Raw genomic sequence first — 27321 nt, 5'->3', positions numbered from 1 at the left:
TCCCACTTACATCTAAACTCCTCGAGCGCCTCGTCTACACCCGCCTATGCTCTCACCTCAACGACAACAACCTCCTCGATCCCCTACAGTCTGGCTTCCATCCCCTACACTCCACCGAAACCGCCTTACTCAAACTATCCAACGACCTTCTAACTGCCAAAGCTAATGGCCACTATTCAGTGCTCCTACTCCTTGACCTCTCTGCGGCCTTCGACACAGTTGACCACACCCTCCTCCTCAAAATACTACACTCCCTCGGCCTCAGAGATTCTGCTCTCTCCTGGCTCTCATCCTACCTGTCACAATGCTCTTTCAGCGTTACCTATAATGCTACCACCTCCCCCTCACTCCCCCTCTCTGTTGGGGTCCCTCAAGGCTCTGTCCTTGGGCCCCTTCTCTTCTCCATCTACACCTCCTCCCTTGGCCAACTCATACACTCTCACGGCTTCAACTACCACCTCTATGCCGACGACACACAAATCTATCTCTCAACCCCCCACCTCACCCCCTCGGTCTCTGCCCGAATCACACACCTACTGAGCGACATATCAGATTGGATGTCGCTCCACTTCCTTAAACTGAATCTCTCCAAAACCGAGCTTCTTGTCTTCCCCCCACCCCGAACCCCACCCCCCATTGACTTCTCCATCACATCCAACAACGCCAATATCAAACCCGCCCCGCAGGCCAGAGTACTTGGTGTCATTCTGGACTCCAACCTATCCTTCCAGCCCCAAGTCCAATCTTTAACAAACTCGTGCAGACTCCACCTCCGCAACATCGCCAAAATACGCACGTTCCTAACCCCAGAAACCACTAAACAGCTCATCCACTCCCTCATCATATCACGACTCGACTACTGCAACTCCCTCCTCACTGGCCTGCCTCGCCGCTGGCTATCCCCGCTTCAGTCCATCCTGAATACGGCTGCCAGACTCATTCACCTTTCCAACCGCTCCGTTTCCGCCACCCCCCTCTGCCAATCCCTCCACTGGCTTCCGATTGCGCAACGGATCAAATTTAAAATCCTAACACTGACGTACAAAGCTGCCCACCATACTGCCCCGAACTACATCACCTACCTAATATCCAAGTACTGCCCAGCACGCACACTCCGCTCCTCACAAGACCTCCTTCTCTCTAGTTCCCTGGTCTCCTCCTCCCATGCCCGCCTCCAGGACTTCTCCAGCGTGTCACCCATCCTCTGGAACTCCCTTCCCCAACCCATCAGATTATCACCTACTCTCCTCTCCTTTAGGCGCACCCTGAAAACCCATCTCTTCAGGGAAGCCTACCCCCTGCTAACTTGACCGACCTCCTCCACTCTTCCTACCACTCCATCCCCCACAGCTATCTCCTCCTGTACCACTATCCCGTCCCTTCTAGATTGTAAGCTCGAAAGAGCAGGGCCCTCGATCCCCTCATGTTTTGCATTGTATTGGTATTGTTCTGTCACATGTTCTGTCCCCCTTTGTAATGTACAGCGCTGAGTGAACTATCGGCGCTTTATAAATACTGTATAATAATAATAATAATAATAATAACTACAGTACATGGAAAATTAGGTTTGATATTGAAAAACGGAAAGTAATGCACTTGGGAGCTAAACATATGAATGCAATACTCGCTAGGGGGGTCAAGAATGGAAAAGGATCTGGGGGTCCTAGTAGTTCGCAGACTGAGCATGCAATGCCAAACTGCAACAAGCAAAGCCAGCAGACAGATTGCATGCATTAAAAAGGGTATCTACTCAAGAGATAAGACCATAATTCTACCACTTTAGAAAACTCTGGTTCATCCACGTCTTGGGTATACTATCCATTTCTGGCCACCAGTCAACAGGAAAGATGTGCTGGAACTGGAGAGAATCCAGAGAAGGGCAACAAAGGTAATACGGGGGCTGGAAGACCTCATTTATGAGGAATGACTACTAACATTGAACTTATTCTCCCTGGAGAAGAGACGCTTAAGAGGAGATATAATACCAATATATAAATATCTAAATAGTGATTCAGGTCACTTGAAAGAACACTCAATGAAGTTGAACGAGAAGGGGTTTAATCTTAACTACTTGCCCTCTAGAGGATTTACCCCCCTTCATGACCAGGCCATTTTTTGCTATACGGCGCTGCATTACTTTAACTGACAATTGAGTGGTCATGCAACACTGCACCCAAATTAAACTTTTGCCCTTTTTTCCCCACAAATAGAGCTTTGTTTTAGTGATATTTTATCACCTGTGCATTTATTTTTTGCGCTATAAACAAAAAAGACTGACAAATTTGAGGAAAAAACAATATTTTTGACTTTTTGCTATTAAACATGTCCAGTAAAAAATTTTAAATATCAAATTTCATCATAAATTTAGGACAAAATGTATTCTGCTTCCTGTCTTTGCTAAAAAAAAAAATACCAATACATGTAAATTATTGGTTTACATGAAAGTTATAGCGTTTACAAATGATGGTATATATTTTTTATTTTTTTACTAGTAATGGCAATCAGCGACTTATAGCTAGACTGTGGGACTGCGGCTGGCATTCTGACACTGGGGGGAATTGGCTTGGTGTCACTGACATCCCCAGTGACACCAATACAGTGATCAGTGCTAATAAAAAGCACTGACACTGTAATAGCGGCACAGGGCAAGAAGGGGTTAACATGTGGGGCGATCAAAGGGTTAACTGTGTGTTGTGCTGCTGTGTGCTGTTTCACAGTATGCTGTATGAGTGCTTTCCACTGTAAGCACACTGCTTTGTATGGCTTTGCTATGCAGTGTGCAGGAGCTGACGGGAGAGATCTGTGTTGTTTATACACAGGTCTCTCCCCTGTCGGGAGATACTCGGTGATCACCAGGTGCCGGCGAGTAATCACCAGCCGGGACCTGATGATTGACAGCCAAGGCTGCGAATGGCCCCCTACCCGGAACTGCAAAATCACGTATATATACACGTGATTTTGCGCACCTGTGCCGCCCTGTAGCAGTATTTCTGCTATAGGGAGGCACGGAACTGGTTAAACTGTGTATGGGGTTCTTTACTATTAGAGTGGTGGGGGTGTGGAACTTCTTTTCACAGTTGGTGGTGTAAGCGGGATGTCTCAATATTTAGAAATTTTTTTTAAGTGAGCATCTTTGTAAACGCAATATACAGGGATATGGGAAATGGCAGCGACACAAACACACACACAAACATTGAACTGGATAGACTGGTGTCTTTATTAAACCTTATCAACTATGTAGCTACTTTCTTAGAGGAAAGATTCCACTTCCTGATGTGTTCCTGGAGCAAGAAGAAAAATCTCCCAATGGGTCACATACAGCAAAAATAATATAAAAAAACTAACAATAGCTCTAAACCTTATTTACTCTATCAAATATTTTACTAACAGAATTCCTGGTGAGTAATTCATTTGAATTATATGGATTATCTTTAGTTTTCATTAGGCTGAAATGCCTTAGAACATAAAACAAAAGCTTCCATTCAGCTATACAGGACATGTTAATGTTGTATCTCACGTACTGCTAACAAATACGACTAATTATAGAAATGATAAATGTTTTGTGCTGCCTTATTTCAGTAAAGGATACTGTCGCAAAAGGGAAATGACCATAAATTGTATATACATTCCTTGTGAGTAACAAAGAATAAAATAATTGAAACATTATAAAGACCTGTACTGTGTGTGTATTAATGTGGAAATGATCATCCATTTGTCATTGATTAGTATAGTTTTCCTGTTATGGTATAAAAACTAACAACTGTCTTTTCCTCTGTTACCACTAGATGTCGCTGTTGCTATAGGCTAGCACAAGCTGGATGGAAATCTACTAAGGTGAGGAAAAGAAATTTATAGGAATTTTTCTCATGCATGAAAATAAAAAAAGTATATTGTTAAAATGTTCAACTACGAAAAAATCTGAAATAACAAGAAATATTATGGAGTGCTTAGAGAAACAAACGTTTGTGATGTAATTGGTAAATGTTACAAAAAAAGCCCCATGACAACTGGTCTAGCTACCGGAAAAAAACTTACTCAACTCTGTAGTTGGCTTTTGGTCACCTATACTGAATGGCAAGCTGAAGGAGTACCCTAAGCAAAACACAAAATTCAGTAACAAATGTTACTGTTAAAGGCTAAGTGTCTTTTAGATTGTAAGCTCCAAGGAGCAGGGCCCTCCTAACCAGGGGCGGACTGACCATTTGGAAACTCGAGCACTGCCCGAGGGCCCGGGGTCAGTAGGGGGCCCCATGAGATGCCCCTGGTACCTTTTTCATAGGCTTTTTTGAGTTTGGGCAAGGACACAGGGGCCCCATGATCCCCTATTGGCCGGGGGCCCCATGAGTTGTCAGTCCGCCCCTGCTCCTAACCCTCTTGTATTGAACTATCTTGTTGCTGTATTGTTTCCCGTTATAATGTAAAGCGCTGAGCAAACTGTTGGCGCTATATAAATCCTGTATAATAATAATAATAATAATCAGTGCACCTTTTTCATTTTTTTCTAAATTCCAGCTCTCCTATGTAGCAATATACCATTAATGTACCTCTATTGCAGAAAAATAAAAGCTTTCTTTGAATTTGAGAACAAGGCCTTACCTTGGCCCTTGCTGAATTTTTTAGAAAGCTTCATCACTTGCTGATATGTAGATCTAGTCATCGGTCACACCGCTGCAATTTAAAAAGCACGATTTGTGTGCAATTTCAGCGCGATTTCAGCAGCACTTTCTGAAGACTTTATTGCTACTTGTGAAGATTTTCAACGGTTTGTTGAATTTGCAGTGCGATTTCCATTATATTCTATGTATGTGAAATCGCAACAAAACGGCAGAAAAGTAATGCAAGAACTGATAGCCAGGGGCAACGACTACTTTAGAAATCGTGCTGCAGCAAATCGCACATGTTAAGACACCAACATTCACATTAATTAGATGTGATTTCAGGTGCAATTTCAATTCCCAAATTGCACCTGAAATTGCTCCGGTATAACCGGGCACATAGGACAGAAAAAACAGTAAGATACAGGAAGGGTTTCATCAGCTGATCTCATTAGCACACACACAGGGCTGCCTTCAGCTGACCATACAAGCATAGATTTTCATTTAAGAATTTTCGTTTCAAGAATATTCGTTTGGTTTTCTAATCATTAATGGGGTCAATCAATGTTCATTTTCGAAAACAGTGACAGGAAAATTTGAAGAGGCATGAAGGAAAACTTTTCTTGATCAAACTAATTTTCGGCCAGTGTATGTGGTTATCGTTCAGAAATTACATTTCTTTTAAAGTCGAATATTAAAAGCAAAAGACAGTTTTTGAGCGACACTTGCCCATTCATTGAATGTTCAAAGAATTTTTGTACGACTTTTCTTATGAATATTCTCGTCCGAAAACCTACACACGTATGGCCAGCTTTCCCCCTTCCAGCAGCTCTCTACCACCCCCCTTCCACAGGTGCATAGTTTTCCAAAGCAATTATTCAGTGATCACTAATCTATCTATCCATCCAGTCATATCTGACCCTTGGACTGTCACTCGTAAGCAACTTTTTCCATGAATTCTCTTAGCAATTATTTTACAGGGTAGGTTGCCAGGTCTTTCCCCAACCCCTACCATGCAGGAGATCCTGCATGGCCAGGGATGAAACTAGGACAATTTAGACAGGAGCCATTTAACCTACCAGCATGTCTTTGGAGTGTAGGAGGAAACCAGAGTTCCCGGAGGAAACCCACACAAACACAGGGAGAACATACAAACTACATGCAGGAGGCGCCATGGTTGGGAATTGAACCCATGACCCAATTACTGCAAAGCAGAAGTGCTAACCACTAAGCCACTGTGCCGCCCATGTACACAGGCATAATTTTTTTTACTATCTTAATTTCATCTTACATACATCATTCATTTAGCAGAGTATGCTGGAGATGAGCAATCAGATAACAGCCTATGTTAATCAGAGCTGTAGTGATGAAAATATGAGAAGTGTGTTCTGGGTTCTGTAAAGCTCACCATACAACCTGATTGTACAATCTCCTTTAGATCTACCATCACCTATACATAGGGTTGCCACCTCATCTCTTTAAACCCAAACACATATTATTTACCCAGGTTCTGAGGCTAATTTAATGCCCTAGGAGAGTTTAATTACCACTTTAATCAGCCCCAGAACCTGTATAATTAATATGTGTTCGGGTTTAAAGGGATGAGGTGACAACCCTACCTATACAGTGCAAGGACCTGCCTGATTGCATACAGAGCGATTGGATAGATGGTGTTTCCTCCTATGATATAGTTTTGGTAAAACTAAAGGAGATTGTACAGAGATTATACAATCAGATTGTATAGTGTATGGCCACCTTTAACTGCTTCCCCGCTGCCCAATAGCAGATATACTGCTACAGGGCGGCATGGGTGTGCAAAAGCGCATATATATATATATATATATATATATATATATACGCACACCCTACCCTCGTCACCATTTGCGGCCGCAGCGGTCAATCACCGGGTCCTGCCCAGTAATTACCGAGCATCTCCGACAAGGGGGAAGACTGTTTTGTTTACAGTCTTCCTCTCTATCAGCTCGGGCACTCTGCTCTGGATGGCAGCCATCCAGAGCAGTGTGCTTACAGTGAAACACCCTGCCCCCTAGTAACACACTCCCTACACAGTTAACCCTTTGATCGCCCCTCATATTAACCCCTTCCTGCCCAGTGCCATTAGTACAGTGTCAGTGCTTTTTTTTTTTTAGCACTGATCACTGTATTGGTGTCACTGGGGATGTCAGTGGCAACAAGTCAATTTCCCCCCCAGTGTCAGAATTTCTGCTGCAGCCCCGCTAAAAGTCACTGATCACCTCCATTACTAGTAGAAAGAAAAATCCCAGTATCTATACCGCCATTTGTAAACGCTATAACTTTCACGTAAACCAATTAATTTACACGTATTGGGTTTTTTTTTAGCAAAGACATGTCGCAGAATACATTTTGGCCTAAATTTATGACAAAATTAGATTTTTTAAATGTTTTTACTGGACATGTTTAAAAGCAAAAAGTCCAAAATATTGTTATTTTCTCAAAATTGTCTGATTTTTTTTTTATAGTGCAAAAGTATAAAAAATGCACAGGTGATCAAATATCACCGAAAGAAAGCTCAATTTGTGGGAAAAAAAGGATGTAAATTTCACTTGGGTGCAGCGTTGCATGACCGTGCAATTGTCATTTAAAGTAATGAAGCGTCATAACGCAAAAAATGGCCTGTTCAGGAAGGGGAGTAAATCCTCAGGAGGGTAAGTGGTTAAACACCTAAAATTAACTAGTTGCACTAGGTGCCATTAACTGTTACCGGCACACCAAACACAGCTACAAGCACACATTTTGCATGTGAAAAAAACGAGTGAGAAATGCAGCAAACCACACAGTAAAAAACGTGTAACCCACATCACGCCAAAATGTCCCATGAGCTACTTTGCCACGTGTAGCACAGCCCATTGAAATCAACGAGCTGCCCCATGTGTGTCACTGGAAAAATGAGCCAAAAAACATGTGTTCCCTCTACTCTAGGTGTGAATGGGGCCTGAAATTGGTTTGTTTACACAGAACAATGAGGCTTCATTCACATCTGTGTGTTTCTGAACGCACAGCAAACTGCACAGGAAATGCATGCCTTGCCATATGGTTCAGGAACACGCTGCAAATCCGCATTGTGTTTGTGTTGTCATTACATGTTAAAGGCACACCAAAATGTACCAAAAACTGCAGTAAGGCACCGTACTCCTCTCCAAAAAAAGTTCTGGAGCTTCTCTGGGGCGATTGTTGCATGTACGGCAACACATTCAAATGAATGGGCTGCCCTATGCGTGAAAAATGAAAACAGTCCAAAACACCCAAAACAAATGCGAGAGATGTGAACGGGGCCTGACAACTGAGTGTCTCCATCCACTTCCTCCTATGTACCTGTATAAAGATGGCCATACACTATGCAACCTGATTGTACAATATCTGTACAATTTCCCTTTAGATTTACAAGAACTATGGAAAAGGAGGACTCTGAATCTGAACAATCCATGCAATCTGTATCAAATCAGATAGGCCCTTGTACTACATACAGTTGTGTCCAAAATTATTCAACCCCCAATGCTGTAAAGGGGTTTAGGGACTATAGTGTACATTTGGAATTGTATTCAGAATCAAATCCTACAAGGACGTTGTAACTACCCAAATGCAACTAAAATGACATCAATTGTTTATGTAATACAGTAGTAAATGGTTCTTATGTGGTTTCTTCATTGCCACAATTATTCAACCCCTTAAAGACTACCACTCTGAAGAACAGAGGTTCATACAGGTGCTTTCCATCAGGTATTGAAAACACCTGTGGATGTCACCGAGCAGCAATCAAGCATAATAAGCACCAATTAGGCAGCTTTAAAATGACTGTGATACTCAGCTCCTTCTAGACATTTACTGGTGTGGTTACAAACATGGTGAAGGCAAGAGAATGGTCCAGGAAGACAAGAGAAGAGGTGATTTCTCTTCACAGGAAGGGCAATGGCTATAAGAAGATTGCAAAGATGTTAAACATACCAAGAGACACCTTAGGAAGCATCATTCGCAAATTCAAGGCAAAGGGCACTGTTGAAACGCTACCTGGTCGTGGCAGAAAGAAGATGCTGACTTCGACTGCTGTGCGCTACCTGAAGCGTAGAGTGGAGAGAAGTCCCCGTGTGACTGCTGAGGAACTGAGAAAAGATTTGTCAGATGTGGGTACAGAAGTTTCAGCCCAGACAATAAGACGCACACTGCGTAATGAAGGCCTCCGTGCCAGAACTCCCAGGCGTACCCCCTTGCTGTCTCCAAAGAATAAGAAGAGTCGACTGCAGTATGCCAAAAGCCATGTGGACAAACCACAAAAGTTGTGGGATAGTGTTCTGTGGACTGATGAAACAAAATTAGAACTGTTTGGGCCCATGGATCAACGCTATGTTTGGAGGAGGAAGAACAAGGCCTATGATGAAAAGAACACCTTGCCTACTGTGAAGCATGGTGGAGGGTCAATCATGCTTTGGGGCTGTTTTGCTTCTGCAGGTACAGGGAAGCTTCAGCGTGTGCAAGGTACCATGAATTCTCTTCAGTACCAGGAGATATTGGATGGAAACGTGATGCAGTCCGTCACACACCTGAGGCTTGGGAGACGTTGGACCTTTCAACAGGACAATGATCCCAAGCATACCTCCAAGTCCACTAGAGCATGGTTGCAGAGGAAAGGCTGGAACATTTTGGAGTGGCCATCGCAGTCACCAGACTTAAATCCGATTGAGAACCTCTGGTGGGACTTAAAGAAAGCAGTTGCAGTGCGCAAGCCTAAGAATGTGACTGAACTGGAGGCCTTTGCCCATGAAGAATGGGCGAAGATACCCGTAGATCGCTGCAAGACACTTGTGTCAAGCTATGCTTCACGTTTAAAAGCTGTTATAACTGTAAAAGGATGCTGTACTAAGTACTAAGATTGAATGTCACTTGGGGGTTGAATAAAACTGATAATGCTGTGAGCACAGAAAAGACATTTGTGGTTATTTCATTATAACTGTTATGTTATATTTGTCTGACCTACAAGTGCCTCTTTAATGTAAATGTAAGCAAGATGACTGAATGATCAAAAGCAATGTCAAACTGGCCAAAACACTCAATTTCAGTGGGGGTTGAATAATTTTGGACACAACTGTAGCTGATGGGACATCTAAAGGAGATTGTACAATCAGATTGTATAGAAAGTGGATGGAAGTAGTAGTATTGTAATGAGGGAGGTGTGGTCCAGAGTGGTTAACAAACCCTATCATACCCTCTTCTGTGATGCAACAAGGAAGTGAAGACTTCTGGGAGATGGCCTACAGGAAGCGAATTCTGAGAGACCATCTACAGGAAGTGATGGAATCTGAAAATCATTTCAAAAATTAAAAAAAAACTGACAAGGTTTTAATTCTCCTGTGGAGGAGGTCAGTGGGAGAAAAGCATATTGGGATGGCTGGGCCAGAAATGGCATTGGAAAACGCTTCTATTTATTATGAAAAGTCAAATTCTGCCTGAAAAGGTGAACTTATTTCACATTACCCGTGTCTTTTTTATTTTGATGGATGTTCTGCTGATAAAAGTGATAGACTTGCATCAAGGAGTAATAGTTCTCATGCACACGGGACGTTTTTACAGCGGCTGTTTTTGGCTTTTGGCATTTTTTTCTACAGCCTGTAACCCCCCCCAGCATGTTGTCCTATGTGTCCATGCACACATAGACTGTAATCAATGTTTTTTTGGCAGGGGCGTTTTTTGGCTGGAAAAAAAACCTAGGACTAGTGGGTTTCTACAAGAGTTTTTTAGCTGTAAAAACACTCTAACGCTAAAAAACGTGGCAACACATGGTAAAACGAGGTAACTCATTGCAAACCTGCGGTTTTTAACTTTTTTAAATACAAAACACGTGAAAAAATGTGGCAAAACACTGCTAAACACTAATGAAAAAACACTAAAAAATGCTGAAAAACTCACATACTGTATTTAACGTGACTTTACACAGCTAACGTTACCAGCATTATTAAAACGCCCCTTGTGCATGGAGCCTAATGTGGATATGTTGATTTTGAAGTGTTGTGTATACAAGATACAGACATTACAAATATTAACACACACAATGTACAACGCTCCAATTAAATACCTGCACGCGCCTGCAGGAAGCTGATCAGAACATTTCATTGCTGGAGGTGGTACACATACCCTTCAGGTTTAGAACCAGATAAAAAGGGATAGGTTGCCATGGGTAGTGAAAAACTGGGCAGAGGTACATTGTACTGAAGTGCACAACTGCAGTGACTGTGAGTCTACTAGTAGTATACACAGCATATATTTTCGGGAAGTGCAATTACCCACAAAATATGTCTTATCTACTGTGCCATAAGCAATGATTTCCTTTCACTACAAATGCATTTCTGCACACAGAAGATAGACATAGAGCTAACACATTGAGCCAACAGAAAAACGTATTAAAACAGTTGGGGATTTCTATGTAACCAATGTATTTTGAAACAAAAAGCACGATTGGTCAGGGCTATCTAATCTGTGACAACAAAGTATATGCAGAAGAGTGCGAGTGTGAATAATATGTGGCATACATCATAGCAAATAGAGTGCAGCAGTCAGGAGTACTTATTATATAATATAAAGAGAACAGCGGTCAAAAGAATGTAACATAGTACCCCTTACATTGTTAAGCAATAGGAGGTAAAACATCTCTCTCTCAGAATTATCAGAATTATTAGTGGTCAGTGGCAGTAAATAGTCCTCACCCCTGATGGGTGATCAGTGGCAGTCAACAATTTCACCCTCTTACTTTCATTGCTTGTCAGTGGCCATGGGTAATTTTCTTCTCCCTCCTGGTCAGTGGCAGTAAACAATTCCCTCCCCCTTTTTAATCAATGAGTATCAATGGTGATCAGTGGCAGTAAACAATTCCACCCCTCTGGTATCATTGGTGGGCAGTGGCAATGTGCAATTTCTCCCTTCCTCCCAATCAATAGTGATCAATGCCAGTAAACAATTTCACCCCCTTCATACCATTGGTGGGCAGTGGCAGTAGGCAATTTCTCCCTCCCTCCTAGACATTGGTGATCATTAGCAGTAAATGATTCCCTACCCTCTTCCCAATTGATGGTGGTGGCAAGCAATTCTCACAACCACCAAGAGATTGGTGGTTGGTGGCAGTAAGCAATCCTTTCCCATTGGACAGGAGATGTTTGCACTGGACAGTGCCTGCATAGATTCAAGGTGGGTCCTGGAACAAATGTTTCAGCATTTATCTGCTGGGCTCATGTGTTGATTTTTATTTTGATATTTCAGGTTGAACCATATGCTCAAGTGGAGCCCCTTAGATCTTAGGCCCAAGCTGTATATTGGGTCTCAACTGTTTATAACTTTAGTGGACAGTAGATGTTTGGACTTTAGATAGTAGAAGGACAAGCAGCAGGTTCTCCTCTACATGACTGGCAGTTATGAGTGAAAGTCAGAGGGATATCAGTCAGGGGACTGCATATTTAGAAGGCATAAGGCTGTTAATTACCAACAAGGCAGTAGAATTCTCTGCACAGGAGCTATAAAACACAAAATTCACATGGTTTATGTATTATTGGTGCTTCTAATTTCTAATCTAACCTGGGGTGGGTTAAATCACATGCTATGTAGGTGGGCAGGGCTTCCTGTGACTTCAGCTTTGCTCCTGCTGAGCAGGGCTATGGTGGCAGAGTTTTAACCCAACTTTTCCCCTGTGAATTAAATGTCCAATCTACCACTCGTGACAGTATCACCACGATATAATAATTCCTAATATTGGGCAGATTTAACCCCACCTTTTTCTTTATTATTACACAAAACTTCATAATTAATTCTCGGTTTCTTATTAGGCCATATATATTTAAGTATTAGTATTTTTATTATCCCTAGAAAGGATACTGGAATGTGGACTGGGAGCATATGGAATTTATACAAACTTTTTGGGACTATTACCATCTTAACCAAGTTTATACGCCCAATCCAGGAGACCCTACCTCTTGAGCGTCTTCTCAGCTCATCCTTTATTTCATTTAGTAATGGAATATAATTTACCGGGTATATGTTCTTTATAAAAGGGGTTAGCTTTATTCCTAAGTAGCCCTATTTTTTCTCCCTCCATGTGAATAGAAAATCATTTTGTAGGGCCTACCTCTCTTTCTTACTATTCAAGATCTCTGACTTTGAAGGATTTATCTTCAGATTTGAAAGCTCTCCATATTGTTTTAATAACCTCATTAAGTTAGGTAACATTAATCCAGGGTTCACAATAAAAAACAGCATATCATCTGCATATGCCGCTATCTTGTGATCTATCTCTTCTATTTTAATTCCTCTGATATCTATACTCTTTCTTACTATTGCCAACAGAGGTTCCAGGGATATAACAAATAACAACGGGGATAATGGACATCCCTGTCTGGTGCCATTATACATCTTAAAAAACCCTGAGAGGGACCCATTTACGTTAACTGCCGCTGATTCACGTTTTATAAAGCTCCTTTATCCACATTAACATCTTAGCTCCTATTCCTAAGACCCCCTAGAGTATTTATCATGAACCCCCAGTCTACCCTGTCAAAGGCTTTTTCAGCATCAATCGACAATAAAATTGTCGATGACTTTTCTCTCTTCACTTTTTACAGGAGGAGCAATGTTCTTACACCATTATCCCTCTCTTTACTACCAGGGACAAATCCAACTTGATCCAAATGTATCCAATTCGGCATCAACTCTTTTAACCTAGTAGCTATCACTTTCGCAAACAATTTTGTGTCTGTATTTAATAAAGATATGTATCTATAACTAGTGCATTGTGAACTATCCTTTCCTTCTTTCAAGATAATTGTTATATACGCTTGGAGCGATTCCTTTCTTATTCCCATTCCCTCTCCTAAAGCATTCATGTATGTACAGAGTTTCGGGATCAGTAAATCTTTAAATTTCTTCTAGTACCCCACCGTATACCTGGGCTCTTCCCTCATTCTTCAAGGCCATATTAATTTCGTCTTGAGATGTTGGTTGTTCTAGAGATGCTAATTTGTCTTCTGATATTTTTGGTAGGCCTGCAGCCTCTAAATAATCCTGCATTTTCTTCCTCCTTACTTCCTGTGTACCTTCCTGATTCTTAGAGCCCGCATCATACAGTCTGCTATAATATTTTTGGAACACATTAGCGATATCAGTGGTAGAATAAAACAGTTCTCCTTTTTTATCTTTAATCTTTTCAATATAATTCTTCAATTTCTTTTCCTTAAGTCTTTTAATCAGGTATTTTCCTGGCTTATTCCCCCACCGGTATCTTTCCTTTGAAACCCTGTTAAATATCGTCCTTGTTTCCTGTTCCAATAGGTCTTTTAGCTCTTCTCTTTTAAGTATAATCTTCGAATGTATCTCTGTATCCTGTTTCTTTTTATGTGCGTGCTCTAAACCATATAACTCCTCCATCACCTCTTTTAATTTTCTCTCCCATTCTTTTTTTTGGCCCCTGTAGCTATCAAAATTCCCCTAATATAAGCCTTATGTAACTGCCAAATAGTGGCTACTTAAAACTTCTTCGGTTTCATTTAACAGAAAAAATTGCTCTATTTCCTCCCTCAACCTTCTTTCCACCTCAGGGTCCTGTATAAGCATCTCATTTAATCTCCACATAGCTCTTTAATTCCTGTCTCCTCCCGCCTTTAGCCTTGCTGTGACAGGAGCATGATCTGAGATAGACATAACCTTTATATTAGATTTAACCAATAGGTCCAATTGTCTATGCTCGATCATTATATAGTCCAACTTTGAATACGACCTATGCACCATGGAGAAGAAGGTATAATCTCTCTCTCTGGGATGTTTCACCCTCCATGTATCTATAAGTTGATTTTGATGTAACTTCTTTTTAACATTCTTAGTGTTTTACCTCCTCCTCTCTGCGCATTCGAAGACGCATTAATCCATGGATCCAAAGAAAAATTAAAAGCTCCTGCCAAGACAAGACTACCCCTCTTAAAATCCATTATTTTTCCCAACACTCCGCACATAAATACTTCTGGATTTTGATTCGGACAATAAATATTAGCCAGTGTATAATTTTGACCCTGCATTTTTCCTCTTAGACATAGAAACCGACCCTCTGGATCCACTAGTTTCTCCTCCAAATCAAAACCCACATTTTTTGAGAACCCGATTGCTACACCTTTGGCCCTCTTTATTGGTGAGTCTGCGTAATACCAAGTTGGATAGTACCTCGAGTATAATTTAACATTAGTATCATGATAGATGTGTCTCTTGTAAAAGCACTACATCAGTGAAAAGTTGATGAATTTCCCTAAGTATCTTATGCCTTTTATTAGGAGAATTTAGACCTTTCACATTGTATGTTGTTAGGTTAACCGGGCTCATGACTATCTAATATTTCTCTTCACTTTATGATCACATGGGAAGAGATATAGACTATTCAACTCATGGACCTCCTCCCTACTCTCCCCCCTCCCATGTCCCCTTTCCCCACCACTCCCCCTCCCTCATCTCATTAACCCCCCAACCAACCCCACCCGTACCTAACTTACTTTTAAAAACCCTTGGCCTATTTATTGCCCTGGAATCCGGCGGGAGGTTCCCCCCACTAATGATTCCTAATATGGGGTATGGCTCTGAACATGAACGCCTACTCCCTGCTCTCTGCATAGGGTTTAAGTGTTTAAAATTTTATTTAGCCTACCGACATCCCGCCATCTCTACTTATTTTCCATGAAGCCTTATTAAGTATACAGGGAAGGTGGGGAGGAAGCAGGGGAGAAGAGAGAAAAAAAGGGGGAGACAATTCGAACCCCAAGGCCCCAACTCTCTCCCCCATCGTACTCCCCCTCTCCCCTCCGCCCCAGTCCAGTCTAGCTTCTCTTTTTATTCACTAAATGCCATTTCTCTTTTTTCAATCTTGCACTTTCATTAGATCCCTCTGTCCACCCCATAATGTCCACCTTCTGCAGTTCTAATTTTTCAAAATGTCACTAAGCTCTTCTGGGAATCTTAGCCTTGCTGATTTCACATCTTTCCATGTCAGGAATCCCCAGTTATATCGAATTCTTTTCTCCTCATTTAGTCCAATAAAGGTTTCCACAATATCCTTCTGGCTAATGTCTCAGATGAGATATCTGCAAAAATTTGCAGTTTCATATCTCTGTATTTGATTTCTGGGATCTTCAGCAATTTTTTCCATATTCTTTCTCTATCTTCATAGTGGTGGAATTGAACTATTATGTCTCTTGGGATGTCTGATGATACTCCTGGCGGGCAGCTTAATCTATGTATTCTCTCAATCTTCAAAGCATCTATAGCTAGTCTACCTATCATGGGGTTAAATACTCTCTTTATTTTTTCCCGGATATCCTCACCATGTGAATCTTCTGGCAGGCCCCGCACTCTTAGGTTATTTCTTCTCTCTCTTCTTTCTTGATCCTCTACTGTAATTTAAATGAGAGCTTCCTCTGTTCTCTTCGCATCTCCTCAATCTGCATCTCCAAGTCAATTATCTGCTGGGCCTGAGTCTCCATTTTCTCCTCCACTTCAAACCTTGTTAACATTCGTCCACGATCTTTGTGGATCACCGCCATTTAATTTTGCAGAGAGTTCTAATTTTGCAAACATTTCCACCATCTCTATTTTTGTGGGGATCTGTGATGTTCCTTTCTGTTGTTCCGAGGTCTTTTGATCTCTTTCTCCATCAACAGTTATTCATTCATTAGTCTCATTCTCTTCCCGTGTCCTGAATGACAATCTGGACAGCTCACCATCATATTTTCTACTTCCTTCCTGTTGTTTTGCTGTACTTTGTATCTCTGGGCTTTTTTCTTGTAATGGCATATACAGTCAGGTCCATAAATATTGGGACATGGATACAATTCTAACATTTTTGGCTCTATACACCACCACAATGAATTTGAAATGAAACAAACAAGATGTGCTTTAACTGCAGACTGTCAGCTTTAATTTGAGGGTATTTACATCCAAATCAGGTGAACGGTGTAGGAATTACAACAGTTTGCATATGTGCCTCCCACTTGTTAAGGGGCCAAAAGTAATGGGACAATTGGTTTCTCAGCTGTTCCATGGCCAGGTGTGTTATTCCCTCATTATCCCAATTACAATGAGCAGATAAAAGGTCCAGAGTTCATTTCAAGTGTGCTATTTGCATTTGGAATCTGTTGCTGTCAACTCTCAAGATGAGATCCAAAGAGCTGTCACTATTAGTGAAGCAAGCCATCATTAGGCTGAAAACACAAAACAAACCCATCAGAGAGATAGCAAAAACATTAGGAGTGGCCAAAACAACTGTTTGGAACATTCTTAAAAAGAAGGAACGCACCAGTGAGCTCAGCAACACCAAAAGACCTGGAAGACCACGAAAAACAACTGTGGTGGATGACCGAAGAATTCTTTCCCTGGTGAAGAAAACACCCTTCACAACAGTTGGCCAGATCAAGAACACTCTCCAGGAGGTAGGTGTATGTGTGTCAAAGTCACCAATCAAGAGAAGACTTCACCAGAGTGAATACAGAGGGTTCACCACAAGATGGAAACCATTGGTGAACCTCAAAAACAGGAAGGCCAGATTAGAGTTTGCCAAACGACATCTAAAAAAGCCTTCACAGTTCTGGAACAACATCCTATGGACAGATGAGACCGAGATCAACTTGTACCAGAGTGATGGGAAGAGAAGAGTATGGAGAAGGAAAGGAACTGCTCATGATCCTAAGCATACCACCTCATCAGTGAAGCATGGTGGTGGTAGTGTCATGGCGTGGGCATGTATGGCTGCCAATGGAACTGCTTCTCTTGTATTTATTGATGATGTGACTGCTGACAAAAGCAGCCGGATGAATTCTGAAGTGTTTCGGGAATATTATCTGCTCATATTCAGCCAAATGCTTCACAACTCATTGGATGCCGCTTCACAGTGCAGATGGACAATGACTCAAAGCATACTGCAAAAGCAACCAAAGAGTTTTTGAAGGGAAAGAAGTGGAATGTTCTGCAATGGCCAAGTCAATCACCTGACCTGAATCCAATTGAGCATGCATTTCACTTGCTGAAGACAAAACTGAAGGGAAAATGCCCAAAGAACAAGCAGGAACTGAAGACAGTTGCAGTAGAGGCCTGGCAGAGCATCACCAGGGATGAAACCCAGCGTCTGGTGATGTCTATGCATTCCACACTTCAAGCTGTAATTGACTGCAAAGGATTTGCAACCAAGTATTAAAAAGTGAAAGTTTGATTTTTGATTATTATTCTGTCCCATTACTTTTGGACCCTAAACAAGTGGGAGGCACATATGCAAACTGTTATAATTCCTACACTGTTCACCTGATTTGGATGTAAATACCCTCAAATTAAAGCTGACAGTCTGCAGTTAAAGCACATCTTGTTTGTTTCATTTCAAATCCATTGTGGTGGTGTATAGAGCCAAAAATGTTAGAATTGTGTCCATGTCCCAATATTTATGGACCTGACTGTATTTCTTTATTGTGCTGGTATTTATATTAGGTTGCAGGGTTTTTGTACCCCCTCCTTTTGCGGATCTATTCTTATTTGCTAAACTTAGCCACTGATTTTCTACTCAATAATCAGGAAATTTTATTATCACACCTGGGAAAAATCCCTCCTCCTTATGTCTCTCCAGTAGCTTTTTCAGTCCCAGATAGCTTGCAAACATATATGTTATTAACATCCACACTTGGCACTGATATCCCCCTGCTATTTGATCTTCTGTCCACCCAGCCCCACCGTTCAAGTATACATTCACTAGTGACAATAGCAACTTAAGTCTCCAGCTGTTACCCATGGCAACTCACCATCACCCACCGACCCTGGGGTTCTGGGACCTTTCATCCATGTATATTTCTCTGTCCCACATGGAATGTCTTTTTCTGGCTTGCAGGGTCTCTTGAGGGGGGTCTGGGTGGGAGCTCAGGGTCTCCTATGCTTTCAGCTGTCTCCAGGTCTCCGGATCTCCTGAAATATGTTATGTTTTATTTTCCAGGCTATTTGGGTCATTTAGCACTTAATTTGCACAGCCTCATGTGTTCTGATCCTCCTGGAGTCCTCACCAGTGTCTCCACATTCCACCTCTCACAGGGCTCCCCTACACACCAGGGAGCGCCACCATCAGTAGGCTCCAAGAGCTCCGGGATCCCAGCACCAGCTCCCTACAGCACCGCACCTCTCCCGGACCTCTACTTTGTCATCAGCCGCAGCATGTCTCCCACAGAACCCTGTGGACTCCTCGCAAGACCCTCCCGGGACCACCAGCTGGAACAGTTGAGCTTTCAGGGTCCAGGTCTAGAGAGGTCCGGCTCAGGCACTCTTCTCGTGGCAGGAGCTCCTGCGCTTAGCAGTCTCCCGGTGCCATATTCAGGCCCCTCTCCCCTCCTTAAAATCTTGCTTTTGACTGTAACTCTAGTATTGGAAAAACAGGGAAAACTGTGCAAACTCTTGGTCATTGGTCTTTTCCTATAGTGACTGAACCTTGGAGAACCAAATACTAAGTTCCATTATTGCAGTACCAGGGGAGAAGGAGTTTAGGGGCTTTGCCTAAAAAAATGAGTAACTCCAACATGATTATTACCAACCCAAGGTACAGGCAGACAACGTACTCCAAGAGGAAGATGGAAGCAATATGTTTTCAGTTTGTTACCTTATTAGCTGTCCAATACAGCCCTGTAATTTCTACCCAAAGTGCACTTGTCCTCTGATAATACCAATGTTCTTGTTTCCTGATATGTTTTAAAGAATTGACATAATGAGGTTGACTTATTAAAGGTGTTGAGAATCTTTATATAAATTGTGTGAATATTCACTTCAATTATCAAACTAAGTGCAAAGAAAATTCATGTTTACTTATTTCATCTGCACATGATTAGGTATTTAAAGTGAACAGGAATTTGCTTTTCACATGATTGGATACTCAAAGTAAATAACCACTCAACAGCAACTAAACATTCTCAACCTTGTTAACAAATCAGCCTACTTATGTATCGCAATTCTCAGTGGTCCTAGTATTTTTATGTGGTTCTGTCATTTCTAAAATGGATTGTTTGTATTTAAATCTTCCTTCACCAGTATCATAACTCAGAAGTTTTCATCGGGGTAATTAAATTTACAAACAAGAAAGGCGGTCATTTGATATATAACACAATAAAACACACAATACTAAAACCAGAGCTTTAGTTCTTTTCAAATACCAAATTGATTCCCATTGATCAAATGGAATCTACATTTATTCATGCTAATTAACTGAGCATTGAGATGCAGTTTTCATTTACCACTTATTGGAGCCAAAGGACATTTATTATAGATCTGAGCTTCTCTATTTCAAAGAAGCAAAGATAAATGTATGGATGTAAAACAGATCCAGCTATTCTGTTCACTTTTATGTTAAGTAAAGTCTTACATTTAAAAGAAGTAATTCTTATAATTCTAACTAACGAGTAATTATTTCCTAGTAAACTGTAACTGTGTCTTTACAGTAAACAAAATACTGGAACCAGGAAGGCTAGGGAAAACAGATTTTTGTTGTTGTTTTTTTTTCTAGTAGGACATTTTTTGGGTGTTTTGAAAAGTACTGTTAATTCAGTGTACCAAAACTTCAAACTTTGTCTTTTAAAGTGGTAGTAAACCTAACAGTTAAAAGAAAAGGAAAAGAAAGCTTTTCTTATGCAAGGCAATGTCATAATGTGCATCGCATACTAGCACATTATGAGAAACCTACCTTAACTGCTTTATCGCCACCCTACAGCAGAAATACTGCCACAGGGCAGCAGGGCCATTGGCAGCTTCAGCTGTCGATTGCTGGGTCCCGGCCAGTGATTCCTCGCCGACACCCAGCGATTGCCGAGTATCACTGACGGGGAGAGACCTGTATGTAAACTATACAGATCTCTCCCCTGTCAGCTCCTGCACATTGCTCGGTATTGCTCTGCATATCAAAGCAATACAAAGCAATGTGCTGACACAGTGAAACGCACACAGTAAAACAGCACACAGTTAACCTTTTGATCGCCCTCAGATGTTAACCACTTCCTACCCAGTGTCATTAGCACAGAGTCAGTGCTTTTTATTAGCACTTATCACTGTATTAGTGTCACTGGGGATGGCAGTGACAGTTAGTCAGTTCCCCCCAGTGTCAGAATGACGGGAAGAGACCTGTATGTAAACTATACAGATCTCTCCCCTGTCAGCTCCTGCACATTGCTCGGTATTGCTCTGCATATCAAAGCAATACAAAGCAATGTGCTGACACAGTGAAACGCACACAGTAAAACAGCACACAGTTAACCTTTTGATCGCCCTCAGATGTTAACCACTTCCTACCCAGTGTCATTAGCACAGAGTCAGTGCTTTTTATTAGCACTTATCACTGTATTAGTGTCACTGGGGATGGCAGTGACAGTTAGTCAGTTCCCCCCAGTGTCAGAATGCCCGCCGCAGTCCTGTAGTCCTGCAATAAGTCACTGATCGCTGCCATTACTAAAAGATATATATATATATATATATATAAAAAAAATTCCAGTATCTATACTGCCATTTGTAAATGATATAACTTTCATGTAAACCAATTAATTTACACGTATTGGGATTTTGTTTTAGCAAAGATATGTAGCAGAATACATTTTGGCCGCAATTTATGACGAAATTTCATCATACATTTAGGTCAAAAGGTATTCTGCTACATGTCTTTGCTAAAAAAAAACCCCCAATACTTGCAAATTAATTGGTTTACATGAAAGTTATAGCGTTTACAAATTGCGGTATAGATACTGGAATGTATTTTTTTATTTATTATCAATGGCGGCGATCAGCAACTTATACTTTGATTGCGGCGGGCATTCTGACACTGGGGGGGAACTGACTTGGTGTCACGGAGATCTCCAGTGACACCAATACAGTGATCAGCGCTAATAAAAAGCACTGACACTGTACTAATGGCACTGGGCAGGAAGGGGTTAACATGTGGGGCGATCAAAGGGTTAACTGTGTGCTGTTTTACTATGGGTGCTGTGTGTGTGTTTCAGTGTAAGCACACTGCTTTGTGTGGCTCTGCTATGCAGAGCCACACAAAGCAGTGTGCAGGAGCTGACAGGGGAGAGATCTGTATTGTTTACATACAGGTCTCTCCCCGTCCCGTCGGAAATCCTCGGAGATCACCGGGTGCCGGTAGAAAAACACTGGATTAACAGCCAAGGCCTAAAACGGTGGCATGGGTAGGGTGCGTGCGCCCCCTACCTGGAAATACAAAATCACATATATATATACATGATTTTGCGCAGCCTTGCCGCCCTGTAGCAGTAGTTCTGCTATAGGGTGGCGCGGAAGCAGTTAAAAATGCATGTTACATAGCTGCTCTTTGAGATTAGGTTGTAGAAGAGTTAGGAGTTACTTACAGGGGTTGATTTACTAAAACTGGAGAGTTCAAAATCTGGTGCAGCTCAGCATAGAAACCAATCAGCTTCCAGGTTTTATTGTCAAAGTTGAACTGAACAAGCTGAAGTTAGACGGTGATTGGCTACCAAGCATAGCTGCACCAGATTTTGCACTCTCCAAATTGTAGTGCAATCAACAAGTCTCGTATCACATAAGGGCCCTCACATACCTATAAGCATATAATATACTATATGTATTTATAATGTGAGTTATTGCTTGTGTTTTTACGCATTACCTACTGTAATGAATATCAAACATGCTTCCTGGTACTTGATCAAAATAGGCCACATTTGGCTAAGGATCATCTATAGCCAAAGGAACATTTATATTTTGTATATATGTATTTATATATGTAGGTGGCTATTTATCTACAGTACATATCAATAAAGGCATTCTGTTGGCTAACATAATCATTTAATAATTGCTATTCCCTAATGAAGTACACTTGCTTTTCTTAATCTCCAAAAACAAAAATTGAATAGGTTGCAGCTTAACCTCTTCATGCCGGCCGCACACAAATTTGCGGGCTTCCGACGTCTGGGCGTAGATGCCGAGTGGCCGCACATTTACGTTCTATTAAAAAAGGACATATGTGCCAAGAGCGCACGCCCTGCGCGCTCCCAGCACACATGTCCGGTACTCACAGAAAGGTCCTGATCTCCTCTTTCGATTGGGACCTTTCCCGATCATGTGACCGCCGTGATGGCACGTCACGGCGGTCACATGTCCCTAAACCCCATCCCGCCTCCTGGCTTCTGGAACCTTTAAAGGGCCGGGAGGCGCCGGCATGAAGGGGTTAATGAATTTTGAATTTGGTAGCTGTATTTGTTTTTTCTTTTTCTCTTTTTAGTTTTTTTGCCCTTATTCCACCTGGTCTTGACTTAAAAAAGGAGCAGTTACACTCCGAAACATGTAGCCACGTTCCCCATGCTGCGGCCCCCCTTAGGTGTGTCATCACGGTCCTACATAGTCTATGCGCTCCACGGTGGCTCAAGGATCTCCAGTTTCGTTTCTGGTGTCCTACACAGCTCCTGACAGCGGCATCTGCTTCCTGGCTCCTGAAGACACACTGAGGCTCAACAGCAAACAGCAGTGGGTGGATTATATGCTCTCATCTTTATGCGTCTTGTAAATTGCCACTTGATATTTTTAATACAACCTTTTCCTAGATACTATCTTAGTTGGCGCCCTCTGCTGTTTCCTTTATATATTGCAGAGATTACTTCAGTTTCATTGTGGAGCTGCCACAGAAATCTTTGGACCTGTGGACTTTTTAATATAATCCTGCCCCCCCACAACACATTCACATGCTGGATTATGTTATAGTTTAGCTGTATCCCTACCTGTGCCATTCTTGATAATAATCTGTATTCCAAACTACTTACAGCTGTTTTAGGCTTGTTGCATCCATGCAGTTTGAAATAATGTTTTCTATATTATTATGCAACAGCTTTGTAGTAGTAAACAGACAGGCTGTGTTGTGGTTTGTGCTGACTAGAATAAAAATACATGGAATAACTTTTACATTTTGATAGATATTCTTTACTATGCTTCAATTTATGATGGTTAATTTCAGATTGAAGCGTAGTAGTTGGTGTCTTGCTCTTTCAGGTTTACTGTTTTCAATGGTGGGGGGGCCTTCAGCTGTCTGTTGAGGAGTAAGGGCAAGGTCAGGCATACTTTTAGTACAGAGTTTGACAGTTACAATAAAAACTAATAAAATCTATGTCACATTTAAAGTTCATTTAAACCCCTTGATTTTTAAGCAACTGATTAAATTGCTTACTGAGTATGCAGCTTTTTCTCTGCCTACAGTATATACAGACACATCAGAGCTCTGATGAAAAAGGGACCCCCCTCTTCAGTGTCACTCTGAGAACTTCGCCTTCAGATGGGATTCGCATATGTCTCCTTATGGTAGTATGCGCTTTTGGATTGTATATGCCTGTTTTATTACTACTTTTGTGAGTATATCTTCTAAATCAATAAATCTACTAACTGTTTACTGAGGTAATGCGCAAGGTTGGTGCGCTCTGTTTTTGTTCTCCTCTACAGTATGTACCTGTCAGGGCTCCCGGGTATGACCAGAGGTGTGTGACTGACTCAGGGAAACGCAGACTTCAGATATGTTATAAACAATGTAATTTATTAACACTAACAATACAAACATAAATGCAGTGCAATACTAAAACACAGTGCAAACAAACCAAACCAACCACCCACAGATAACAGTACATACAATGCAAGTGTCGTCAGGCAGGCCGGGTCAATATCAATCGGGCAGGTAGGTACAGGGGGAGCAAGCGGAGAATGGTCGGGGTCACAAGCCAGGTTCAGCAGGTAGCGGGCTGCGTGGTACAGAGGGTCAGGCAGAGGAGAATGGTCAGACAAGCCAGGGATCAGGAGCAGGAGAATGGTCAGACAAGCCAGGGATCAGAGCAGGGTCAGCAGAGAATCAGACAGGAACAGGAACAGCAACAGGAAACAGGAACAGGATACAGGGCCCAGGAGAAACACAACACCAAGGCAGAGTCTGCAGGTCTGAATGTCCCTTAAATACACCAGTATAATTAGTTCCAGGTGTTTGACTGGCTGCAAGGTTGAGTCTCTGATTGCTGGGAGCACCCGCTGGCCAGCCCTGGTACTGCAGCTCATAAGGCAGGTGAGTCCCACTATTGCTGGCCAGTCCATTCCTGACAGTACCAGTTTAACCTTGTGCCATGTTTAAGGGTCACTCCTTTCTCTTGCAGTGACCCATGGAGACACCCATGCATGCTGGTATTAGAGTTGTGTCTCCCTACACTGTGTGCATCAATAGAAACACACACCCTCAAAGCCTAGGATGGCAAGACACTCCTGTGCTCCATGTCAACCTTCACCTCTCTCCCCTCTCCAAGTTAGCAGATTGACTGGAGACTGCACTGTCCACTGTTGACTCTTTCCTGTAAAGACCGGAAGTTCCGGAAAGCATCACTGACAGAGTAGTAGACAGCAGCACTGAAAGCTGTAAACCGCAAGTGATGGGTACAAATTTTAACAAATAGCTTTCTGGGGAATGTTTAGTTTATTGTGCTCAATGTGTTAGGCTGAAAAAATTAAGGGCATAATACTACTTTAATATTTTTCCCTATCTTTGGACTCTCTTTAGAATGTATTGAGCCATCCCTTTGCAGTTGAGAGTGCAAGAGACAAACAATCCACCAACACAAACATATAATACATGTGAATCCGAGTGAATCCAGTCTGTTATTATGTATCACACATAAAATGCAATGATTTCAAGCAGACAAGGCACAATTTTAAAGCATCAAAATGCCAGATTTTATAATAAAACATTCTAAAACCGTTAGTCATGAATACTGCTAGTTTTCTGCAAGACACAACAGACTTTCTTAACAAGATCAACAACAACATACAGCAATTACCATCTATTACACTTCTAGTGACTATGGATGTAGTATCCCTGTATAGTAATATCCCTCACAAGGATGGATTAGCTGCATGTCACAGATCCTTATCATCCTCACCAAACCACAAATACACTGCTGAGGATGTTACACAGCTCATAGTTGTTACACAACTACTTTGCTTTCAATAAAGACATCTATCTTCAATGTATGGGTACTGCGATGGGAAGTAAAATGGCACCCCAATATGCCAATTTATTTATGGCTGACCTGGAGGAAAAATTCCTGAACTGCATGGAAAAAAACTATACAGATACTATCGCTATATTGATGATATTTTCATCATATGGACAGAAGGTGAAGATAACCTAAAACAATTTTACTCATTGATCAACACTTTTCATCCATCAATCAAACTAAAAATAGAATACTCAGACACACACGTCAACTTCCTAGACACAGCAGTATACATCAGGGATGCTACACTTCACACCTCAATATACAGCAGCGGTTCTCAACCTGGGGGTCGCGACCCCTTTGGGGGTCGAACGACGCTTCCACAGGGGTCGCCTAAGACCATCGGAAAACACATATTTCCGATGGTCTTAGGAACCGAGACACTGCTCCTCGCCGCCGCCGCCGCCACCGCCGTCTCCAGGTGTGGGCGGGATGACATGCCGCCCCTGTCATCTGGACACACCTCGAGATCAATCCTCGCCTGTGATTAGACGCCGGCACTGTAGCTCAGGAGAGGCACACAGGCGGCCAATCACCGGCAAGGAGGTGGAGCTTGGAGAGGAGGAGCCGAGCGGCACCGCAAAGATCGAGCGAGTGAAGAGGAGGAGAGCGGCCGGAGAAGGAAAACATCTGACAGGTAAGTGTCGGTACCATGGGAGAGGGAGGGAGCGAGCGAGCCCAGGCTGGAGCAGGGGTCTGCAAGGTAAGTATCATTGGTGTCAGTGGGAATAGTGCCCCATCATTGGTGTCACTAATACCAATGATGGGGCACTATTCCTCCCACTGACACCAACGATGGGACACTATTCCTCCCACTGACACCAACGATGGGGCACTATTCCTCCCACTGACACCAACGATGGGGCACTATTCCTCCCCCAAATGACACCAACGATGGGGCACTATTCCTCCCCCACTGACACCAAGGATGGGGCACGATTCCTCCCCCCACTGACACCAACGATGGGGCACAATTCCTCCCCCCACTGACACCAAGGATGGGGCACTATTCCTCCCCCCACTGACACCAAGGATGGGGCACTATTCCTCCCCCCACTGACACCAAGGATGGGGCACTATTCCTCCCCCCACTGACACCAAGGATGGGGCACTATTCCTCCCCCCACTGACACCTATGATGGGGCACTATTCCCCCCACTGACACCTATGATGGGGCACTATTCTCCCCACTGACACCTATGATGGGGCACTATTCCCCCCACTGACACCAATGATGGGGCACTATTCCCCCCACTGACACCTATGATGGGGCACTATTCCTCCCCCCACTGACACCAATGATGGGGCACTATTCCTCCTCCCACTGATACCAATGATGGGGCACTATTCCTCCCACTGATACCAATGATGAGGCACTATTCCTCCCACTGACACCGATGATGGGGCACTATTCCTCCCACTGACACCGATGATGGGGCACTATTCCTCCCACTGATACCGATGATGGGGCACTATTCCTCCCACTGATACCGATGATGGGGCACTATTCCTCCCACTGACACCGATGATGGGGCACTATTCCTCCCACTGACACCGATGATGGGGCACTATTCCCCCCACTGACACCGATGATGGGGCACTATTCCTCCCACTGATACCGATGA

General features: G+C 42.5%; 1 protein-coding gene across 1 annotated transcript in view; it reads left to right on the top strand.

Moving 5' to 3' along the window:
* Positions 1 to 27321, top strand: part of CTXN3 (cortexin 3) — a 225543-nt gene that overhangs the window by 139812 nt on the left and 58410 nt on the right. The window contains exons 3-4 of the mRNA XM_089684761.1: positions 3786 to 3834; positions 23868 to 24016. Of these exons, the coding sequence (XP_089540887.1) occupies positions 3786 to 3834; positions 23868 to 24016 (198 nt within the window). The remainder of the gene's footprint in view (positions 1 to 3785; positions 3835 to 23867; positions 24017 to 27321) is intronic.

This window comes from Staurois parvus, unplaced genomic scaffold (assembly GCF_062004578.1).
Source record: "Staurois parvus isolate SC_StPar_1 unplaced genomic scaffold, SC_StPar_1.0 ptg000355l, whole genome shotgun sequence".
NCBI classification, from domain to species: domain Eukaryota; kingdom Metazoa; phylum Chordata; class Amphibia; order Anura; family Ranidae; genus Staurois; species Staurois parvus.
Note: the sequence above shows the minus strand (reverse complement) of the source record. Positions and strands in the feature narration are given on the sequence as shown.